The sequence below is a fragment of the Eulemur rufifrons genome, chromosome 7 (assembly GCF_041146395.1).
Source record: "Eulemur rufifrons isolate Redbay chromosome 7, OSU_ERuf_1, whole genome shotgun sequence".
In the NCBI taxonomy this organism is placed as follows: Eukaryota; Metazoa; Chordata; class Mammalia; order Primates; family Lemuridae; genus Eulemur; species Eulemur rufifrons.
In genome coordinates this window covers 264919855-264943349 of record NC_090989.1, presented here as the reverse complement: position 1 = coordinate 264943349, position 23495 = coordinate 264919855, and the positions used below count along the sequence as shown (strand labels likewise).

The 23495-nt window shown below is 40.3% G+C and overlaps 1 protein-coding gene across 2 annotated transcripts; it reads left to right on the top strand.

Annotated features, from left to right (window-relative positions):
• Nucleotides 1–780: 780 nt before the first annotated feature.
• TXNDC8 (thioredoxin domain containing 8) lies at nucleotides 781–22837 on the top strand. 2 transcript variants are annotated; one of them, XM_069474538.1, is made up of 6 exons: nucleotides 781–804; nucleotides 1311–1415; nucleotides 5326–5385; nucleotides 7793–7858; nucleotides 21748–21813; nucleotides 22729–22837. In XM_069474538.1, exons 1-6 carry the CDS (start codon nucleotides 781–783, stop codon nucleotides 22789–22791), a joined length of 384 nt encoding a protein of 127 aa, XP_069330639.1. In that variant the 3' UTR covers nucleotides 22792–22837. The 2 variants fall into 2 exon arrangements, with proteins under 2 accessions (XP_069330639.1, XP_069330640.1); XM_069474539.1 differs by lacking the exon at nucleotides 5326–5385 and having other exon boundaries at nucleotides 22729–22791.
• Nucleotides 22838–23495: the final 658 nt, after the last annotated feature.

Here is a 23495-nt window from a genome sequence, read left to right as displayed (position 1 = left end):
ATTGGTCATGGCCATGTGTGGGGGATTTTATTCTGACATTAAATTCTGACAAATGACAGATCACTGAGTACAAGGGTCAGTAAATTGCTGCTGTGTATGCATAGCCTACTAGCTGGGCATGTTTTTTACATTTTTCAAAGGTTGTGAAAACAGTGCACATGCAACAAGGACCATATATGGCCCGTGAAGCCTAAAATATTATCTAGCCTTTTACAGAAAAGTTTGCCAACCCTTGATCCAGTCTAATGCATAAAAGTGATGTTTCTTTACCTTCTAAATAATTACAGTAAAATAAGTTCATGGAATCTATGACTCATAAAAGCATGTTTACAGGAAACTTATTATAAGATTAAGACTTCAGTATTTTTCTCAACAGCAAAATAGTTCCTTTGAAATGCTAAACGAAAATCTTTTTCGTCTGTTTCTTATTACTTTGCTTACTTCTCATCTGGTGATTGGGAGTGGGGACTAGATAAGGGAGAGGGAAGTGTGGAAATAGGTGATGAAAGATCAACACAAGATGGACATATTATGGATTCTGTAGACAAGGCCCTTGGTTTGCTGATTCTTGGCTGGTCGTAAATTAACTGACTAGTCATGGCATAAAAGTGAAGTCAGATCCAAAGTCTGCCAAAGTTCCAGGTTCTGAGATGACCTGTTTAATGATGTCATAGAGAAGTTACCCTCATATTCCATGCAGGATGCTATAATTAAGGAGGGACAGCTACCGTAATCCATCTGAACCAACAGATTTCCATCAGCAATTGCCAAGTGTAAATCATGGTGCAGATTCTTAGAGACATGGCAAGTATTTATTTGGATTCATTGACTATTTCAAAAGTGGCCATCTTGAGAACAGATTTGATAAACTTTAAGCATTGTTTTTTTCTCCATCCAATATTCCTTCATTGCTCTGTAGCTAGGAGAGATTTTTAAATTCTTGTTCTTCACGTTATTCCTTGAGGGTTGGCAAAAGAATCAAGTATAGATATCCACCTTGAGCAACAGTTCACCCCCATCCTCCAGCCCTCATCTCTCCCGAGCCAAGCTCAGTTTCTCCCCAGAAGTAACCACCATGGCCAACTTCCATTACCAACCCATTTGGTGACTAAACTTCCCCATTTGTATGTATTTGCAAAGAGAAATATGTCTGACCTCAGAAACATTTAGGAAAGGCTGGGTCAGCTGAAGAACAATAGCATGGGGCACCTGGTTAATGTTTTTAAGAACTAACCTGTCATATCATTCTCTGCAAGATTTTATGAAATTCAATAATTATGCACATTTCCTCATTTACGTTCTGATTTCAGGATGAATTTAAAACATTTTTGAAAGCTGCCGGACACAAACTTGTGGTGGTTGAATTTTCAGCAAAATGGTGTGGTCCCTGCCAAAGGATATATCCCATTTATCATGTAAGTACAACCAGTATCTATCTCACAGTTTTAGAAGGAATTTAAAGTCTCAAAATATTTTTCCCAGTAATTCTTAAAAGTTTGGCACTGATAAATCATTATGGAGTCATAGTTTTTTGAAGTATCCTGATTAACTTGAAGGTAATACACAAAGATCTAATTAGATAATTAGTGTACACACAGAAGATTAATACTACTTGTCTATGGATAATTCTACAAGGAACCAAGGAACATCAAGATGTGCAAAAGAGTCCAATTGTATAAATGATTGGATTGCTCATATAATATTAATGACATTTTACCAAAGTTCCAGAGTTCAGAACTTCTTTTTTTTTGGAGGCAGAGTCTCACTCTGTCACCCTGGGTAGAGTGCAGTGGCATCATCATAGCTCACTGCAATCTCAAACTCCTGGGCCCAAGTGACCCTCCTGCCTCAGCTGAGGCAGTTACCCAAGTACCTGGGACTACAGGCTCAAGCCACTGCACCTGGGTAATCTTTCTATTTTTAATAGAGACGGGTCTCGCTCTGCTCAGGCTGGTCTCAAACTCCTGAGCTCAGGCAATCCTCCCTCCTCGTCCTCCCAGCGTGCTAGGGTTACAGGCGTGAGCTATCTCATATGGCCCAGAACTTCTAAACATTGGACTAGAATACAGATAAACATGATACTTGTTTATAACTATAACTTAAAAGAATAAATGTCCCCCAATTTTTCAACCTTATTATCAGAACAAACTATATGTCCATTTGTTAAAGACATTCTTTATTTTAGTTTTTCTACAGCTGTATTGAGGTGTAATTGATATGCAAAAAATCTGCGTATCTAGTGTATACAATTAACGGACATATGCTATACCCATGATACCATTACCACAATCAAAACAACAGATGTATCCATCACCTCCAACAGTTTCTTTGTATACTTTTGCTTTTGTGTGTGTGTATGTGTGTGTGTGATAAGAACACTTAACATGAAATCTACTCTCTTGACAAATTTCAAGTGCCCCGCACCATAATGATAACTCTAAGCACTGTGTTGTACAGCAGATCTCTAGAAAGTACCTTGTACAGCTAGAACTTTATATCCATTAAACAACTCTCCAATTACTCCTCTCCCTATTCCCTGGCAATAACCATCTTATGTTCTGCTCTTTAAGCTATTTTAGGCACCTCATGTAAGTGAAATCATGCAGTATTCGTTCTTCCATGCCTCACTCATCATAAGGTCTTCCAGGTCTATCCATGTTGTCACAAACAGTAGGCAAATCATTTCTTATGCATTCCTTTCTTGTCCTTGATCTACATTGTAAAATATTCTAGTAAAATATTCTACTTAGTTGTAATCATATACTTATATTCAGATCTTTCTTCCACAAACACATTGATTCATGTTTTTATAGTTTCCAAACTAACATTTTAATGTCTACACAATGTTTTAGCTAGTCAATTTTTCTAATAACCCACTTAAAAGTTTTTATCATTTTATTTATTCTTGGTATCATGTGTTGCAGAATGATTTGGAAAGACTGAAGGCAGGTAACCCAAGGTGAATGACAGTCTAATGATAGGTTTTTCAAAACTAGGGCAATGGCTTTTAGAAAAAAAGGAAAGATTGAATTCAGGAGACATTTTAGAGTTAAGATCAACAGAATAGATGACCAAATGTAACAGATTATATATGAGGAAGAACAGAGCAGAAAGAAGAGTTAATGGTGGTGGTGGTGATCTTTAGGGAAGGGGGTGGGAGTCCTAGGTGGAGGGAAGTGGATAGTAAGGGTGAAGCAATGTCCATAAGGGAACCCCACCTAGCAAGGAGCTCATATCTGTACCATATCTTTTGGCTACTACTTGGTACAAAAATGACAAACGTCATGTCCCTGTACACTTCCTGACAGACTTGGGAGATTCTGAAAACTTCATAAATAGAACCTGATTCTGGAGATTAGATGTCCATATAGTCAAACCCATTCCCATGATTCCTACTGTGAAGCATCCATTTATCTTCAGACTGGAAAAGTGCAAGTCAATTGCCCCAGAATTCTTGGGCGACATCATTTTCCTGCCTGGCGTGGAGACGCTATCAATCAAAAACAACATCATCTTCATCTGAAAAGTACTCCAAAACCCCAAAGACTTTGGTGTCTATTATCCAAGAGTTTCTCCCCAGTTTCTCCATCTTGATGGACCCCTGAAGAAAGAGGTCCCACTTCAGTCACAATCCATGGACAAAACAACTGGGGGAATTTCCTACAGCAGAACTCTGCACATATCTGCCTGAACACTCCATGCCATGCTTCTTCCTGCTTCTCCATGGCAGAATCCCCCAGTGACACTGTTTTTGTCTCCATTTGTTCAAGCTGTGGATGCCTCACACCAATGGCAGAGAGAGGTCTCATTTGAAATAGGCTACTGGAAATGCTTGAGATAGGATTTAAGCACCCTTGAGATGCTATCAAATGTCCTTAAGATATGAACACAGCTATCTGAAAAGAAACCCAAGAGCTGACATTTATAGGCCACTGTTGCTACTGATAATGCTACATCCCCTTCCCCCAGAGCCATTACCAGTACCATTGTCACCACCATTGCCAAAGATGATTCCAGATCAGAACAGAAGCAAGGAGAATTACTTCTCCCCTCCTCCCACTTTCCATTTCCTGCAAATGCTTCCCCTTGGCAGAACCTAACTAGAAGTCAGCTGGCAAAAGAGTCTGGAAAATCTAGTTTTAAAATGTAGTAGAGCACTGGAGGATGGCAATGGGGGTGGAAAGAAATTAGGCTAATGGTCAGCATGGTGAGGTCTATATCACCTCAAGCAGAATTCTAACACCAGCAGCACCACCCCCTCCCAAAATGCCTGGCAAGAGAACTCTATCTTGGAAACCACTGAAGATAGACTCCCACAACTCCCCTCCCAGGAAAAAGCTACTATCCCTCCCCCTCCACCCCACCAGGTAAGTGTGGACTTACCACACACATTTCATGGTTTTGTTTTGTTTTTTGTTTGGTGGTTTTGTTTTTTTTTTTTGGCCTTGTGTCATTTTCCAAGCTGAAACTCTGATTGTGTTTGGTTCTTTGACTCTGGTTCTGTCACTGATCCTTGCACCATCTGAACTTGGCGTCATCTGGCATTGGACTTGGTGCTCCAAGTTCTAGGCAGTAGTGAATGCCAGAATGATGCTTAGCTCTTATTCAGTGAAGAAAATGATGAGATTCATAAATTTGGAAGTAGAGTTTTCCTTTTCATAAGTTTGCAGCCTGTAGGTAGCCATCCCAACAGGCTGGGAAGCAGAGCCTCTGGCCAGAAGCCAGAAACAGTGATTGGAGGTAGGGACAACGGGGACAGGAATTTATGCTGAGCAGGGTGGCCATATATACCGATTTAAGAAGCAATAGAGTCATGAATATTTATGAAAGAAGAAACATGCACACGCACTATCAAGCTTTACTTCCCTTTATGGGGTCCATGTTCAGAAAATGGCAGTCCTCGGTGTCAAAAGGTGAAGCAGAGGACATGAAAACCCTCTCTGCACGCGCTCCATAGACTGGTAAAAACCACTCCGTGGTTGGTGGTCTCTTAACAGGAAAGAATGCTGGTGAGTTGTAGGGCAGAAACTGCCAACAGGGAGGAGTAGATCATGAGATTGGTTTCTGTTTAGCCCTCAAGGAAAAAAGCAAGGGAGGCCTGTCTTACTTCCCATCCCATCATGGCTGGGAACTCAGTTTTAAGGTTTCTCTGGGGTCCTCTTGGCCAAGAGGGCATCCACTGGGGGAATGAGGATTTTATTTTAGTTCACGTTCTCTTTAACAGATTTTTGTTTCTTTCCTGTTTTTGCCAAAAGACACTGCTTTAGTGCCTATGTTAATATTTACACTAAACTAATAGGGAATTTTTATTCTTTTATTTTGAAGGCAATGTCTCTGCAATACCAAAATGTGTTCTTTGCTAATGTGGATGTGGATGCTTCTCCGGTAAGAATCTTAAATCCTCTGCGTAGATACTTAAAATCTAAATGCAACGTAATCGAGTAGCACCGTCTCAGGGATTACATAATCAATTGAAAATCAAGTCGAATTTCACATTTTTTTTTCTGATAAACTGTACTAAGCTCCCTCATAATGCTCTTGTTTATTTTGTATTACTTAAGAAAAAGAAAAAAGGTTAGCGAGTGTGTGGCTCTCCTGCCAGCCCTCTTCTCCTCGCCCGTGCAGCGGCAGACCTCACTAATCAATCCCGGCATTCTCCACCACTCACTCTGGTCTCTGTCCCGGAATCCGCCTCAGCAGAGTTGCTCTAGTCAGGCAATACCAGGATTTGCATCCCTGTGATAGATTGTTAATTAATTTCTAAAACCTAACTCAACCCAATGCATTATAGACCTTGCTTTCCTCTTACTATATCTTACCCTTTTTGTGTTTTTTTAAAACATCACAAGAAAGTCCCAGAAATCCCTCCCTCATGTCTCTAGCGTCATCCTTCTTCATCTCACCCTCCCCAAAATTATCAGCCTCATATTCTCAATCAAAATGTGTCTTAACACATACAATGTCCCTACAAAATTATTCTTCCTAACATTTGTTAATTTATAATGAGGGAAAGTAACAATAACAAGGGGTCCATGCATACATTAGATTGCATTTGAGCTTTAGAATGGAAAAAAAAGTGTTATTTACTATTCTGCCCTTTAATGCTTTTGTGGCCTATTATCATTTAACCTCTATAAAGTTCAGTGTCTTCAGTGGTAAAACAGGGCAATAATATTAACACTTAAAGAAGATAAAATACATTAAATGTATGACATGGTCCCCAGAGCATAATAGAAGTTCCATTTCTTCATTTCCTTCAAGCTTCATTAAAGTGTGACATTGTAAATTGCCCTTTAAGCCGAATCATATACTGTAAATACAGAATCATATACTATGAACACAGCTAGAGTCACCATGGTCTTTATCTTTTTTTACATTCACAGAGTTGTGCAACCATCACATCAATCAATTTGAGAACATTTTGATCACTCCAAAAAGAAACACTGTACCCTTTAGCAGTCACACCCAATTCCCTCCATCCCCCACCTCCAACCATAAATCTACAGTCTATCTATAGATTTGTTTATTCTGAACATTTCATTTAAAAGGAATCATAAAATATATGGTCTTCAGTAACTGGCTTCTTTCACTTAGCATAAGTTTTCAAGGTTCATCTATATTATAGAATGTATCAGTACTTTATTCCTTTTTATCTTGAATATTATTTTATTGCAGGGATAGACCACCTTTTATTTGTCCATTCATCCACTGATGATCATTGGGTTGTTTGTACCATTTAGCTATTAATGGAATAAACATTAGTGTACAAGTTTCTGTGTGAACAAAAATTTTCATTTCTCTTGAGTACATATCTAAAAGTGTAATTGTTGGATCATATGGTAAGTCTATGTTTAACTTTTGAGAAACTGAGAAACTGCTTTCCAAAGCAGCTGCATCGTTTTACATTCTCATTGCCAATGTACAGAGTTCTGATTTCTCCACACCCTCGCCAACGTGTGTTACTGTCTGGCTTTTGATCATAGCTCTTTGTCTTTTAAGGTGAAATAAAATGCACACTTGTCTAATAGTAATTTGTTTATTAGTTGTCATTACTGTGGTTATGAAAATTCTAATTTTGTACGTGTGTGTTGGGTGGCAGGGAAAGAGATTAATGCCAATAAAATGATAGGTATATTAGAGAGAGATGTCCAATTCTGTGGATCCTGTGGGTGGCTAATTTTCTTTTGACTCCTCAACAAAATAAACAGCAACTACCATTTAGAAGCAGTTTGGAATAGATTAAAACAATTAGTATTCTAGCATATTTTCTTGTCCTTTGGCTCCAAATCTCTCACAAATAAAGATGACTAGCAAAGAGATTATAGAGCTTAAAACAGAGAAACATATAAGCCTTATTTAAAATGCTGGACCAGTGTATCATCCCATGTCTCAAGGTTGAATTATAAAGATTTATTTACTCTTTCCTACTTTTGCAATAGTCTCTTTCCATATTGGGTTCCACTGGGGCCCCTCTGCAATATTTCCACAAGGTACTTTTTAAATAGAGCTTGTTTAGCCATTAAGCAACCATTCTGTTGTGGGCTCCATCTCTCGCTTGTCTCCTGGAGCTCTGGGATGAAAAGGCCCAGGAATGCTGAAATAGCCATTATCTATTGTGACTTTCCTAGAGGCTTTGAGAATACATTAGAAAAGTTCTCATCAGGAGAATCTGTAAAGTGTCAGGCATTCCTGGACTTTCAGACATACCTTCTGAGAAGTTACCAAGTAACGTGCTTGATACAGAGAGAGGACACCAAAACTGTGACTTCATGCCATTTCTTTTCTTTCCCAGGCCTTGGCTGAAAGTTGTAACGTCAAAGCAATACCCACATTTCAGATGTTCAAGAAAAACCAGAAGGTATGTTTTCATAGTAATCAGCTGGGTTGAATTAGATGATAGAACCATCAGAGTCCCCCAAAAAACCTGGGTTATCATGAGTGGATGGCACAACTGCATTTATTTTGAATACTTAGCAATGTGAATTTTAGTTCCCAAATGTTATATACTGACAAGAGGTACAAAAATGCATACCTTATAATAGATCTCCTCTCTCTGACCATCTTAGGTGTCCAAATTCATAAGAATTATCCCACTATTACCTCTACCCTGGGGCAGAACCATCGAGAATCTTACAGAAAAGGACATGATGAAATTCTCACACAAATATATATGAGTTATTAACAACACTTGAGGAAATGTTAATCAAAAACTATCAAAAACAAGACAATACAGCCCAGTGCTTGAGCACACCGGTTCTGAATTCAAATTCTCATGTTTCAAATATCACTTCTACCACTTTCTTGCTGTGGACCTTGAGCAGTTCACTGAATCTCTTTATATCTTAGTTTCTCTATTTATAAAAACATGGATCATAATAAATTTTTCCCTCATAGGGTTGTTGTGAAAATTAAATGAATTAACATGACTAAAGTGTTTAGACCCATCGTGGCAGTAAGTGTTCAGCATGTTATGGTAGTTATCTTGAAGATATTGATGGGATAAAATATCTAAAATACTCAGCATACAATGAACCTAGTACTTTCATATATGGCCAGGGCCACTGACAAGTGTGGGTACCTTATAAAAGGTGATTTTGCAACACACTTAGGAGACACAAGATGCTCATTTCCTTTAATACAATCACCCGGCTCCTGGGAGCTTTTGCTACAGAAATATCTGAAGGAAAAATAAACAGCTAAGTGTATCATAACTGTAGCATTATTTCTAATTTTAAAAATGGAAGCAATCTAAACATCTTCTTTTTTTAAATCTAAACGTCTTCTTTTTTTAGTAGAATGGCTAAGAGAATTGTGATACATGTACTATATGAAATCACATTCGAGTAAAAAATGTTATGAGGAATATATGTAAAGTAAAACAAATCCATGCTTAAGCTTTGTAAAGATTATGTCTGCAATGTGAAGAATGAAAGCATTTGATATGCTAGGAGTAGAATTTTATTTTCAGTTTCTATTTGTATGTACTTGCTGTAATGTGATTGGTGTAATAGATTTAAATTGTTTTTCAATAAAACACTACATATTCCCTCCTTTGGGCTTTTACTTGAAAATTAAAGCTATTTAACATATGTACCCTCAATTCACCCTACCTACTTGTCAAATTGTCTATGTATTATCTTTTATTATTATATCTTCTCCTTCTCTCCCATCTCAGAAATGAGTATGCCTTCTCCTTTCAAAATCAGTTCCATTCATGTACCTTGATTGCATTCCTTCCCTTCTGCTCCAAACCTCTGTCTATCATCCTCTTTCAGACTTGGAGTTTGGACACTTTTCTTGCCACCTGGCATCCTTTCTCCATTCTCTATTAACAGTTCTCTGATTTTCCTCCGAGGAATCATGCCCTTTTCCATTCTTGGCCCATGCGCTTCCTCAGGGCTCCATCTCCACTCTCGGAACAGTGAACTCCATCCCCATCAGCAATGGGCCTTTGATTCAGCCGAGCCAGTCCAAGCCAAACCAGAGCTAACTGCAGGACTTTGCTTGAGCAGCTAGGTAAAAACCTATTCTTTTGATATCACTGAGTTTGAATTTGGGAAGATAAAAGGCTGAAACTACTACAGCTAATTTGTCACCATATGGAATCTGAAATTGAATCCACCATACAGAGGAAAGCAGAGTCAAACCAAGAGGTACTAATGGCATTGATTGAACCCCGAATTTATCCATACCTGAAGCTTGAACTGTCCCCATAGAGTAGTTATGTAAACTTTGGGTTGTTTTTTCTGTCACTTGGGACCAAAACATCTCTTATAAACATATCTGAATTTCTCTCAGTCTGCTCTCCTTCATTTTGTGGTCTAATTCTTGAAAGAGCAGAAGATATTTACTGTTTCCAATTCTTATATTCCACTCATTCCCTCATCTATATGTCTACTCTCTTGAAAGTCACAAAGGATCTCCCTGCACCTAATTTAAATAGCCATTTCTCAATCCTTGTATTCCTTGGTTACACAGAAGCACCATAACTAATCAGCTTCCATATTCTGGAAACAACTTTTTTTTGTTGTTGTTGAGACAGAGTCTCACTTTGTTGCCCAGGCTAGAGTGACTGCCGTGGCGTCAGCTTAGCTCACAGCAACCTCAGACTCCTGGGCTTAAGCGACCCTACTGCCTCAGCCTCCCGAGTAGCTGGGACTACAGGCATGCGCCACTATGCCCGGCTAATTTTTTCTATATATATTTTTACTTGGCCAGATAATTTCTTTCTATTTTTAGTAGAGACGAGGTCTCACTCTTGCTCAGGCTGGTCTCGAACTCCTGACCTCGAGCGATCCACCCGCCTCGGCCTCCCAGAGTGCTAGGATTACAGGCGTGAGCCACCGCGCCCGGCCTGGAAACTTCTTTTTTTGGCTTCTATCCCTGAAACCTCCCCAAGCTATCCTCTGGCTTCTCCATCTCCTGCTGCATTCAAGTATAAGTGTTCCCCAAGGTTCTACCCTTTTCCTAGTCTACCTTCTCTACTTCAGCAATGGCATTCCTACTTTCAGTTCCACCTGTAAATACCTTTTACTTAGACAATTGCAACAGTCCTACTCACCCCCAAGTTAGCACTATAGCTCTGTTCTCTTCTCCAAAGAGATGCACACACAGCTCCGTGCGTGTCATTCCTTTATTTAAAATTTGATGCCCCTCCCCCTGCATTGCCTACGAATCAAGGCTAAACCCTTGTATTCAAGGCTGGCATTTCAAGTTTCTGCATAATTTTGACCCAATCTGCTGTTCCAATCCCTTTTCTGTTTAACTTCATGTATCTTCTCATACTATTCCAAGCACCTGGAGGAGTTCATGTCTGATTTGAAAGCCCAGTGTCTAGAAGGATCCCAGGTGGATATAACACACTCACCATGAGTGTGATGAAGGAGTGAGTGAGCAAATGAATGAATGGGTGGATGCTTCTGTCTCCTCCTGCATCCCACTGCCAGCTCTCCCTCCTCTCCTGATTCTGTCCTGGTGCCAACCTGACTCAGGGCAAATTTCTCTCCCACTTTATATGGTTTTCTGGTTTCATTCCTTCTGCAGATGCTACTGCTTGCTGGCTGCTGCCATTCAACAGTTTTGTCTCTATTTTATGATGATATAACACTCTGAGTTCGCAACCATCTAGGCTTTTGAGCAAGTCCAAGCTATGCTTTTGAGGAAAGGCTTGGCACTGCTTGGTCTCAGTTCTGTATGGAGATGGTAGTTTCCCCATTAAGCAGGGGTAGAGGAAACTCTTATAAACAATTATATCTTAACTGATGTCTGAAGGGTATGGATCTCTTCTGAATTGATGGAACAAAATGCTTGCATTCTAAAGATCACTAAGGATCTCAAATCTGAATTTTCTACCAGGTGGCTATTAGAAAATAAAACTAACTGTCCATTAAGCTAATCTACCCCACCATATTCTAATTCCAGAGTCAGCCAACAAGCCTCTGATTATAATGTGGATACACAGGTCCCAAGAAATTTTCTTGGGAATTGAATTTCTCATTGAATATTGCTAACAGCATCCTGGTTATGGGTTAACAAAAAAAACTTGAGACTATTTAGGTCACATTATACAAATGAGTCTACTTCTAAGCTTTGTTTATACGTGTAATGGTATCTCCTGACAGATTCATACCTCAATCAATTTAGAAAATTTGAAGATGTCCAGAAAAGTTTGTAATACTGGTTCTATTTGATAAAGAATATCAATCTCCTATGCAAAAGATGATAGCCAATAAAAGGAGGAGGACATTCTACAGAGACTGTGTTGCAAATCTTTTATGACCCAGCCCCTGCATTTGGTTTCTGAGCAACATTGTAGAGGTCTGCAGGGTCCCCACTTCTGCCATTGCCTCTAGAGCTGTAGTTAAGCCATGACCCTCTGAAACTACCCCCGCGTTCTACCTCACAGCAGTCTGCAAGAAAAGTCACTGGAACCAGAGGAGGTTTAGGATGGCCAGGCAAAAAGACTTGTTCATGTCAACTTCGTTCCTCTTTCAATAGAACTGACTAGGAAGGCTTCCACTGGCATCTACTGTTTTCCTGGCGGTCAAGAAAAATCAAATTCACTTCTTTGAATTTGATAACTATGCTCCTCTCTTTTATCTGGGACTGCACAACTGAAAATTGACTTATTAAAGTAGTTAAGTGCTATGTATCTATTATTATTATTATTATTGAAAAAGTAAAAGCCTGGAGTCCAGTTTCTATTAAGGATTGTTATAAGAAATGTCTTCACATTTCTGGTAAAGCATCTGGCAAAGAGCCACTTGTCCACTATGCCTTTTGAAATGCACATTGTATAAAAAGCCTTATGATAATTCCTCCCAGAACACAGAGTTAGGAGAGTTACTTGCCTCCCTTAAAAAGACGGTCTGCTTCCTTACAGAAGCATTAGGGAATCCCTTGGGTTTCTCTTTGTGCCACTGCTGCCAAGATTCTCTGGATGACCTTGGCTTGGCTGCAGTACCCTCCCTTACCCACGGTTTCCTGGCACTCCCCAACGGCCATCCTCATGCTATATTATCCTTGAATGGTTTCATTATTTTATCTTGCCCTTGATTCCAGCTCATTATAAGTATTTTCAAAGTATATAAAATATAAATAAAACGAACTTCAAAAACCTAAAACAAATGAAGTTATATATGCAATGATCTAGGGCCATGGTAGATGATGGGTATTCCCTAGTCGCTGGAATTTTTCATGCAGAGGTTAGATGGACATCTGGCAAGGATACAATATAAGGAATGGCTGTAATTACGTCATGGTTTTAAGGTAAAGGAGAGACAAAGCAAATGAAAGGTGATAATTAGGGTGGGCTTGTTTCTTCCTGCTGTATTCCTTAGTGTTTTCGTCTAGGACATCACACCATGTTCCAGGAAGATTAATTATAATAAGTAAGTTCATTCCTGTGGTGTCTTCCAGAGGGGGGTCCCCAAACCTTGGCTGCTTTTATAACCAGAATATTACACTGTATTCTATTGTAAGTAGTTCATAAATTTGACTTATAGACCCTCTTAAAATCCAATAAAGACTATAAACTCTCTCTCTATCTCCAGACAAAGGAACATCTGCACAAAAACTGAAATGTGCAGAAAATACTATAATACTGTATTCAATGACAATACTGTATTCAATATAATCATACTGTATTCAATGACCCTCTGAAGCCCATCAGTGGATCCCCTGGTTTGGTAACTTTGGTTCCAGACCCATGGTTGCTGTATGTCTATGGAGTGTGGAAAGGAAGTGAAACAAAGAATTAGCAAGTTTAGGCCAATTGCTGAAATATGAGCCAGCTATCAAAAGTGGACTCCATCTTTCATTCTTTGACAGAGTAAAATGGCTTCCCAAAGGTCTGGGGTCCACTAAGGAGAGTGATGGGATATGAGTACATCAATGCTAATAAATGAATTATTCATAAGTGAATAATTCAGAAGAACCCATCTGCTGGACTGAGCTATCACATTAGGTGGGGAGAAGCTCATGCCCTTATTTTTGCTAACTGTAGGGCTCTTGTTGAGATCATGAAAGTCATTTCCAACAGCACACTCCTTAAAGTAGGCACAGAAATTAAAAGACTCCCACACAGGCAGTACCATGGTGTGCTAGAGAGGATGATATTGGAAGCAGGGGCCACAAACTTGGTGGCTTCAAGGGCAAGGTAGGGAGAATAGGGTAAAACAATAGCAAGTAAGGAGCATGGTGGTCCCTGGAGAATCACCTTCCCAAGTGCTTGTTGTTCTACTTCATGAACAGTCGTGCTTGGTCCATCTCCCACAAGATTATCTGCAGCTAGTTTTTGCCATCTCTGGAGTCATATGATTGTAGGTTGGAACCCAGGTCGGTCTGCCTCTCACTAGTGGGTGACGTTGGGAATGTATTATAACCACCTCGAGTCTTAGTTTCCTTTGCTGTGAAATCGGGACTAAAAAACCTGTCCTTGAATAATTGTCATGAAATTTGCAATAATGTATATAAAGTGCCTGGCACTGGATTTAGTACATGCTATAAAACGTAGCTATCATTAGGTCCCAGCATCTAGCAGTACATGCCCATCTCCCTAAAAATTTATAAATAAATAGGAAGGTAGAAATAAAGTTTATGAGAGACCGCTAAAGCTCTTTGAATAACTACAACACCTACTTAAGCTCAGTCATCTTGTTAAGATGACTTGTTACGATTCAGGAGGTACCTAGCCAATAACACTCAACCTGTCAAGGATTGTGTTAGACACAGAGGGGTTCTGCATGAGACCAAAAAAAAAAAAAAATACAACTCTCACATGGTCTTCTGGGCTCTGAAGGGTACAGATCCCTAAAAGGGGTTCCCTAACAGCCCCCACAGCAGCTGATACATTGGCAGAGATAAATTGACTAGAAGGGCAAGAACTAAGTGAGTTGGAGGGAAAGTGGGCCAAGTACAACTTTTAGCACAATTTAACAACTTTTAGCACAATTGCTAAAGATGCTGCTCTCAGCTTTGGCAGCTGAAAGGCCCGTGTGTGTCTCTCCTCCAGGGTGACGCAAGTGAGCCAGGATATTGCAAGCATAAGGTCAAATCCTATCTTTTATTTAAATGTTTGATATTTTGTTTATCATGGATTTTTGCATCAATTTAATTTAATTTTGTATTTACTGTTTATGAAAACATTATTATCTTGATTACTGAATTTTGGGCAACCACCCCTTAAATTTTTCACCCTGGTTCCAGCTCTGCTCTACTCTTCTGAATTTTAAATTGTTGACATATAGGGGTGTTTTGTTCAGTGATTCGCCAGAAGGACTTACATACTCCGTAGGAAGTTATATTCATAGCTAAGATTTATTACAGCAAAGAATACAGAGCAAAGCAGCAGGAAAAATGTATTCATTGGTGGAGTCCAGAAAGGTCCAGCATAGACTTTTGGTGTCCCCGCCTGTCAGAGGACACAGGAGTGCTCGCTCGCGCTCTCTCTCTCTCTCTCTCTTACAATGAACTTCAGGTCCATGGGTGGAATGACCCTGCCTAGGGCCACCCCTTTGAGCTCAGAGGCCCAGGTCATTATGGGGGGGGGGTGCTTGTCATGTAGACATATCTTGCTACACAGCCATTGCTACATAACCAGCAGTGGCAATAGAAACTCAGGACTGGAACAATAAAACCAGGTACACATCATCAATATTGATTTTAACACAAAGCAACTTGACAAGGCAGCATGGCATGGTCCATCACTCCAGGTGTATATAACAAAGTCATCAATCACTAATCACCAACCCAAAGAACACTTGGAGGGCTACATTTCTGGGGGTTGGTGAGGGGTCAATGGTGTTTCTCTGGGAGACACACAAGGAGAAAGCAACCAGGCTTGCTGTGTTAACTCTTTTCTCACAAAGCATTGTGTGGATAGTCAAAATATCACCTTTGTTTCAAGTAGTGGTGGTGCTAAATTGTGCTCATGGAAGAACATGCCTGGGACCTATGTCAACAGACTTCCTACTATTTCCTTGAAGCCTAGACCTTGAAGCAACCCACTTGTCGGATAATCTAAGTCAGTAGAAGAGAAAATTAGCTGCTCAGGTAATAGAGATATCACTGCTTTGCACAACTATGAAGCCCCAAAAGTGAGGACAGAGGGTGATGGCCTTCCAGAGCTCTATGTAGAAGGCAGGCCTTGGGCCCCCTTCCCACATTCTGTCCAGAAGGACAGTGAGAGGAGAGCATAACCCTTGTGTGGAGCATCCCCCAAAAGAGGGAGGATAGGCATGAGCTCATTCCTTTATTGGGTTTAACAGATAAACTCACCTCTAAACTGGGGGAGAAGTAAATGAAGAGACATAAGAAACAGGTATATTTTCCCAGTACTGGGCATTGGGGCAGATTTTCCAGTAGAAACACGAGAGCGGGAGTATATGCCACTGACGGGAATAGCCCCCAAAACCATGTTTATCCCTGAGAACAAAATTCCATTCTACACTTCCAGTAATGGGCGGAACGACATCTCCTCTGGCCAGAGTCCAAAATCATTTCTCTTATTCTCACTGTGGCTTGAGATGAGTTCCCACATTAGACCCACGCCCCTCTGGCCCTTCCACAGAAAGCCACATTGTACTGAGAACCCAGCTCTCAGGCAGCTTCAGGTGTCTCCTCAACAACTTCAGTTGACAGCACAGAATAGGGTTGGCAAACCACAGCCCAAGGGCCAAATCCGACCCTCCACCTGTTTTTGTAAATAAACTTTTACTGGAACAGAACCAATGCCCTTTCTTTTTCATGTTGTCTGTGGCCGCTTTAGCACTGCAACAGCAAATTTCAGTAGTTGCAACAGAGACCAAATGGCTTGCAAAGCCTAAAACCGGTATTAATCTGACCCTTTATAAAACACAGTTTATAAGCCCATAACATGGAAGAAGAAAAGTACTTTTGTCATTATTTATTCCACCAATGCTCAAAGAATCAGATGTGTAAGCAGAGTTTCTAAATCAGCTACAAGAAAATAAAAGTAAATTGGTATTTTACTGATATCTCATTATTAGAATAAGTTGAGGAAAAGGCCAGTATAGATAAGAAAAAAAAATTAACAGGTTAAGAGATAGACAGGGCCTTGCTCTGTCACCCATGCTGGAGTGCAATGGCAGGATCATAGCTCACTGCAGTCTTGAACTCCTGGGCTCAAGCAATCTTCCTGCTTCAGCCTCCCAAGTAGCTGGGACTATAGGTATGTGCCACCACACCCTGCTAATTTGTGTGTGTGTGTGTGTGTGTTTTGTAGGGATGAGGTCTCACTATGTTGCCCAGGCTGGTCTTGAATTCCTGTCCTAAAGTGATCCTCCCACCTCAGCCTCCCAAATATAGGCTCTTTTCTTGAATTTGAGTGCATGTAAATTCAAGCTGCCTCCTTTTTTTTTTTTTTTTGAGACAGAGTCTTGCTCTGTTGCCTGGACTAGAGTGAGTGCCGTGGAGTCAACCTAGCTCAGGGCAACCTCAAACTCCTGGGTTTAATCAATCCTCCTGCCTTAGCCTCCCGAGTAGCTGGGACTACAGGCATGTGCCACCATGCCCGGCTCATTTTTTCTATATATACTTTTAGTTGGCCAGATAATTTCTTTCTATTTTTAGTAGAGACGGGAGGGGCAGGGGGAGGGGCAGGTCTCACTCTTGCTCAGGCTGGTCTCGAACTCCTGACCTTGAGTGATCCACCCGCCTCAGCCTCCCAGAGTGCTAGGATTACAGGCGTGAGCCACCGTGCCGGCCCAAGCTGCCTTCTTGATTTGAGTTAGCTCAACTCCAAAAGCCTGAGCTCCTTGCAATTGTAAGGCCTTGTGAAAGCCAAAAGGGAAGTGTTCAAACATCTACAATGTGATGCAGATGGTTCTGGGGAAAAGATGGGTGGGGGAGGAGGCAAAGAAAGGAGCCAAGATAGGATCAAGCAGTAATTAACATTGTCTACCTCTCCCCAGAAGGTGGAGGTACTTTTAAAACTTCTCTTATTAGACATATATTTTCCATTTTATTCATACCATTTAATGCTTTAGTAAACCTTCTTTAAAAAGAAAAAGAACATGATATCATGGTAAATTATTAAATTATATTGTACCTACAAACATTTCTACAGCCATTCCCAAAAAAGTGTCTTGTGCTTGTTGGTTGCTTTAGGCTTTTTTGTTGTTTGTGGTTGTTGTTGTTTTTAACTAAGTACAAATGTCTGGAAAACTGATGAGCTCTCATACATCTAGTCCAAATATAACTTCAGTATTCACTCAACCAAAATTGTCTGTCAACTGGCCAAGGCATTTTATTATAATTACTGTATGAGTGTGTCATTAGTCAGACTTTGAAGTCTAATTTAAACTCTCCATTTGTTAGGAGGGGAACCCTGTCTCTAGTTGCCTTTTGAGTTTCCCAGCAACAGTAACAGACTTTTTATACGTGATTAAATGTCTTTGGCATGAAAAAAAAAAAACTGCCTCTGGTTGAATCTGGGTAATGGGCAAATAGGGGGCGTCCCTCTATTTTATTGTTGTGTATATTTAAAAATGTCCATAATAAAATATTTGTTTAAAACTGATTGTTGGGCTTAGATGGCTCAGTTATGTATGAAAAGCACCCCCTATTCCACTAGTCTCAGCAAACTGGAGCTCATGAGTTTCATTAGCAGTCATTTCCAGGCTGGCAGCAGTGCAGGAGAAATGAAAGCATCGAGAAGAGAGAAGCAAACCTGCTTCCCAATGCTTCAGAGTGCAATATGCCTTTGAGAGATACAGCAAAGCTCAGATTAGAGTGAGAAAACATTCTGGGCAGAAATTATATGCTAATTGCCTTGCATACATATTTCTTCAAAAGAGAGTTACTTATGAAATAAGCTCTTATCTGTAACGGGCTCCTCATCCTATAAAGTTCCTGTGTGCAAAGCCCAGTGCTAGATAGGGAGACACAAATGTAACATTTGTGTTAGGCAAACTGAACACAAAAGAATAAGACAGGTAATACCTAGTCCCTGAAACTTAGCACTACCCAGAGTCTTGGATCTGTACTTCAATGACCAGAAATCAGCTTAGCTCAACTCAGGCCTCAAATCATCAATAGAGCACCTACTCTGTGTAAGGCTCTTTCTAGGCTAGATACTAAAAATATGAAGGAAAAATTAAGGTACAGTCTCCATCCTTGGTCTCATGAAGAAGACAAATGACAAAAATCAATTATTTAACAGCGGAATGTACAAAGTTCTACGGAATCACGAGAAAAAGTTCAAGGAAGGCTTCATGAGTTAAAGTTAAACCATCTTGAAGCATGATTAAGATTAGCAAGTGAGAAAAGATGGGAAGAAGCCGAGTTATAAAATAGCATGGGTGGGTGTCAGAAATTATTTGACTAATAAATGATAATAATACAAAATTATCGCTAGCAGATGAGCTCTATGAGGGGATTCTGTCTATTTTGTTCACAGTAAGTCCAGCTCACAGTGGACACTCATGAAGTGTTTGTTAAATGAACAAATAAATCCAACTCTGAAGTGTTGCTGGAGTTCAGAGTTTATGGTAGGGAGTGACAATGAACAGGACAAAGTCAAGGAGGCCCTGTAAGAAGCTTGGATTTTATCAGATGTGTAGCATGCGAAAATTTTCTCCCATTCTGTAGGTTGTCTGTTTGCTCTTGTGACAGTTTCTTTGGCTGTGCAGAAGCTTTTTAATTTGATCAGGTCCCATTTATTTATTTTTATTGTTGCTGTGATTGCCTTTGGGTCTTCTTCATAAATTCTTTGCCTAGGCCAATGTCTATAAGAGTTTTTCCTACATTTTCTTCTAGAATTCTAATAGTTTCACACCTTAGGTGTAAGTCTGTTATCCACCATGATTCTACTAAGTGAAGTATCCCAAGAATGGAAAAATAAGCACCACATGTACTCACTATCAACTTGGTTTCACTGATCAACACCTAAGTGCACATATAGGAATAACATTAATCGGGTGTCGGGCAGATGGGGGGAGGGGATGGGTGTATACATACATAATGAGTGCAATGCACACCGTCTGGGGAATGGACATGCTTGAAGCTCTGCCTGGGGGGGGGGCCAAGGACAATATATGTAACGTAAATTTTGTACCCCCGTAATATGCTGAAATAAAAAATAAATAAATAAAAAAGCTTGGATTTTATGGTTGTGGGAAAACACTGAAGACATTTGCAAAGAAGGCTGGCATGACTGGATTTGTGGTTTTGAGCTTCAGGGACAAGAAGGAACCTGAAAGGCACAAGACTGAGACAGAGAGACACAAGTTACATAGCTGTTGCTAAAGGTCAGGTGAAAGCTGACCAAGGTCATATCCATGGAATTAGGTAGCAAATTAAATGTCACCTAAAGCCAGCAGAATGGCTAACATGAAAAAGACTGGCAATATCAAGTGTTGTCAAGGACGTGAAGCAACCAGAATACTCATCCTCTGCGGGTAGAGTATAAATTGAAAATATATGGAGTATAATTTCAAAACTTGGGTAGCTTCTACTAAAGCAGAACCCCACGATCCCACTTTTACTTATACAACAGAGTGTGTATGTGCCTCCTAGGATGTCCCCACAAAGATATGGGCAAGAATGTTCCTAGCAGCACTATTTGTCATAGCTAAAATGGATAAATTGTGTTATATTCATGCAACAGAATACCAAAAGACAGAGAAAAATGAATGTAGTGCCACTACACAGATAAATCTTATAAGCATCATGTTGAGTGGAACATGCCAGACATAGAAGATACATTCTGTAGAATTCCATCTATAAAATTTCAAAAACAGGCAACATTAATTTATTGTGAAGAATTCAGAGTAGTGGCTGCCTTTGGGCATTGGGCAGTGACAGAAGAGGAGGTATTTGGGTCCTAATAAAGCTCTGTATCTTGATCTAGGTGTGGTTACCCAGTGTGCTCTCTCTGTAATAATTCTTCAAACTATTCTTAAAGTTTGACAGTTTTATGAATTTATGATTTTTTTTAATGTGGTTTTGGTTTCCTGGCTCAGGTATCAGGGTGGGTGATAGTATCCTGTGCTAGGGTGAGTGTGAAGGAAGAAGAGTCAGACCTCACAGTAGGCCCTTATTACACCTGTGGCTTCTGGCTGCCCTTGGTGGCTGTCAGGTGTCACAGCAAAGTCATATCATAACCCCATGGTTACAGAAATCCTCTTCCCTAGAAATCCCCCCTGTGCCCTGCCATTTCTTACACTCTTAGAGCCTGTGCCATTCCTCCATGAGGGGCAGTTTCCTCCAGGAAGAGGAGCCCATCTTTAGGGGGCCCCAAGCTCTCTTTGATTCCACACTGCCCATCAGCAGTGAGGGATGGGCTAAGACAAGCAGGCACGATCTGATCCACTAAGGTTATTGCCATAAAGATGACAAGAATATCTTCTTCTAGACCACTGGGGGCTCAGAGGACTGTCTGGAGTCACATGGCGGTGGGCATGGGGAACAGAGACACCTAGGATCTCCTCATCCTGTGCCTGCCTGTGCCTCTCTTCTGCTCAGAGGGTCTTACGTGTATCTTCACCCAAGTCAAGTTACTCCTGAAGTGGAGGGGCAGAGGATGGGGCCTTGGGAGGAATCTTGCACAGAAGCCACAAGAGAAGGATAAGGGGCAGCCACTGCTCCCACATAGTGACACCTGCCCTTCCATTTCCCATGGGAAAAACAGAGTCTGAAGTGGAACCCCAAATGTTTTATGCTCTGCATTCCACCCCAGCATCAATCAGAGACAAGGGATAAGTTTCCTTTAAGACCCGATTGACCTGTCTAGGAAGTCCTGATGCTCCCATGTGAAAAGAATTTAAAAAGCACATCCCTCTCTCCCAGCCTCCAGCCTTATTATGGAGTGTGTGAAGGCTTCCTTTGTCGCAACTTAGGCCCTAGCTTACTGGCAATGGGTTCAGCACAGTGGCCACTTTGCTAAGCTTAAGGTCCTCTTCCTGCCAAGTCTGGTCATTCAGGAAGCCAAGCCCTGCCTAGGTTCCCACCAGATGTTGTTGTCTTGCTACCAGCTCTGGCCTCAGATGTCCCAGAGATGATGAAACTCCCTTCCTGTCCCAGGACCACCATCCAGCTGCCACCTGTACTGCCCCTTGACTTTTAGGAAAGAGAAACTTTTTCTCCCCCCTAGCCACTAGACTATCAGGAATGCAGATCCTTTCTGACATCTTCTTCCCCTGGCCAAGGCCAAGAGAATTATTTATAGGGGAGATGGTTACAAACCAGACACTCAGATAAATCATGAAATTCTGCACCCACACTTAGGTAACCCTATTCTCAAGAATCGAAAGAATAATTTGCTGTTATAGAAGTGGATTCAAGGTCAAGCAGGTAAGCGAAATGGGATCAAGAGGGAGTCAAAAGTCTGAGCCTTACTTTGAAGGAATAAATAGCATGACAGCCCTCAGATACTGCCGTTGGAGGTGCAGAATCATAGCTGTGGGAATGCTTTCTCCTCTGCAGCACACTGAGCACTGATGTCTGTTCTAGGCTTTTTGAACCCTTGTCCCAAAATTCTAACACTATTCCTGGCTGCTAAAAATCCCCCCCTACGAGAAACTCAACTCTTCAACCAATCCAAGCCTCAGCTTACCCACACCATGCCTTCTCTCCAACCACATAATACAAGTAATACTAAAGTGAAAATGAATAGGAAGGGTCTTTGACTCCCATATTTTATCAAACATAAGATGCTCATGAAAGGTGCACCATTATTTCATATACTACTACAAAAATATCATATCCAATTAAAATATAACATACCATCCTCTGTGAAATGCATCCTGATTCAGAAATGTGAAAATCTGAAAAGAAAATGTGCTTCCTAGAATTAGTTAATTATAATACTATTACCTGGGAAGAATGGGAAATCACCTTTTGATTTTAGCAGATCATGTAAATGAATTGACAAGCCTTCAATACCAATGTGTAAAAAGCTCTGAGAAGTTTCAATGGTTGTGTTTCCTCATTTCCAACACCATTATACGTTTTAGATCTTAGATTAGAGGAATATTATGGAGAATTAGATATCTGGCAAAGCTTTAGCATAAACAATTTTGAAAGGGTGCCAAATATTAAAATATCATGAATATATTATGTTCAATGTATATTTATATTTGAAGTGTCTTGCAGATGATAGAAATGAGGAGCAGTGACTTTATAGTCTGGAACAAAAGTCCTCAAAGCCTCAACATCTTTGAAGTACTCCATCCAATAAATATTTCATATTTGTGTATTTGTGAACAGATTTATGAATTTTGTGGAGCCGATGCTAAAAAGTTGGAAGAGAAGATTAAACAACTAATGTAAGCTGATCTCCAAGACAAAAATATACTTGCAGCATTTTAAAAGGCAACATCAAATGTGTTTGTGTTTTTTTTCCCAGCAAATATTACAGTGTTCAATTGGTCTCAGGCCTCAAGCTTTACTGGTTGAATACCGTATTGCAATTTCACTGCAAAATTGCTTAAAATTGTTGCGATATCAGAGATGGCGCCATTTCCATTCTCCAACTTGCTGTTTTCACTTGCTCTGAGCACATTTCTTAAGCAATGATTTTATGACCTTCACAACAGAGGCCCCCCGCACAGCTAAGTAACAACAGATCGCCAAGGTTTTCCAGAGATTGCCAAAGATGCAATTCTTCACCATGATCAAGGAAAAACTAAATGCCTTTGCCCTGGCACATTCCAAATATGTGGAAGCCTCCCCTGATTCAGCCATTGTTTGTGATACAAAATTCTTCTCCAATGCATCACCTTGTATTTGAACTGTGTCATTTGCCTTTCCCACACTGCCTTTCTAAAATTCTATAAATAAAACACACACACACACACACACACACACACACACCAGAAAGTCCTTTTACCACTTATATTTAAAAAAAAAACAACTGAGATATCTCAGAAATTTAGAGCCCAGAGAAGATGGCTGTTTCTCATACTAATTGTGCCCATCATGGGGCTGCCACTAGATGAATGCTAGAGTCTTAAGTCATAGATAGAGTGGAGCCA

Coding starts and splice junctions, on each gene's coding strand:
- TXNDC8 (XM_069474538.1), top strand. CDS start 781: ATGGTGCAGATTCTTAGAGACATG. Junction 805..1,310: donor TGCAGATTCTTAGAGACATG/GCAAGTATTTAT, acceptor TTCTGATTTCAG/GATGAATTTAAAACATTTTT. Junction 7,859..21,747: donor TGTTCAAGAAAAACCAGAAG/GTATGTTTTCAT, acceptor ACCCACACTTAG/GTAACCCTATTCTCAAGAAT.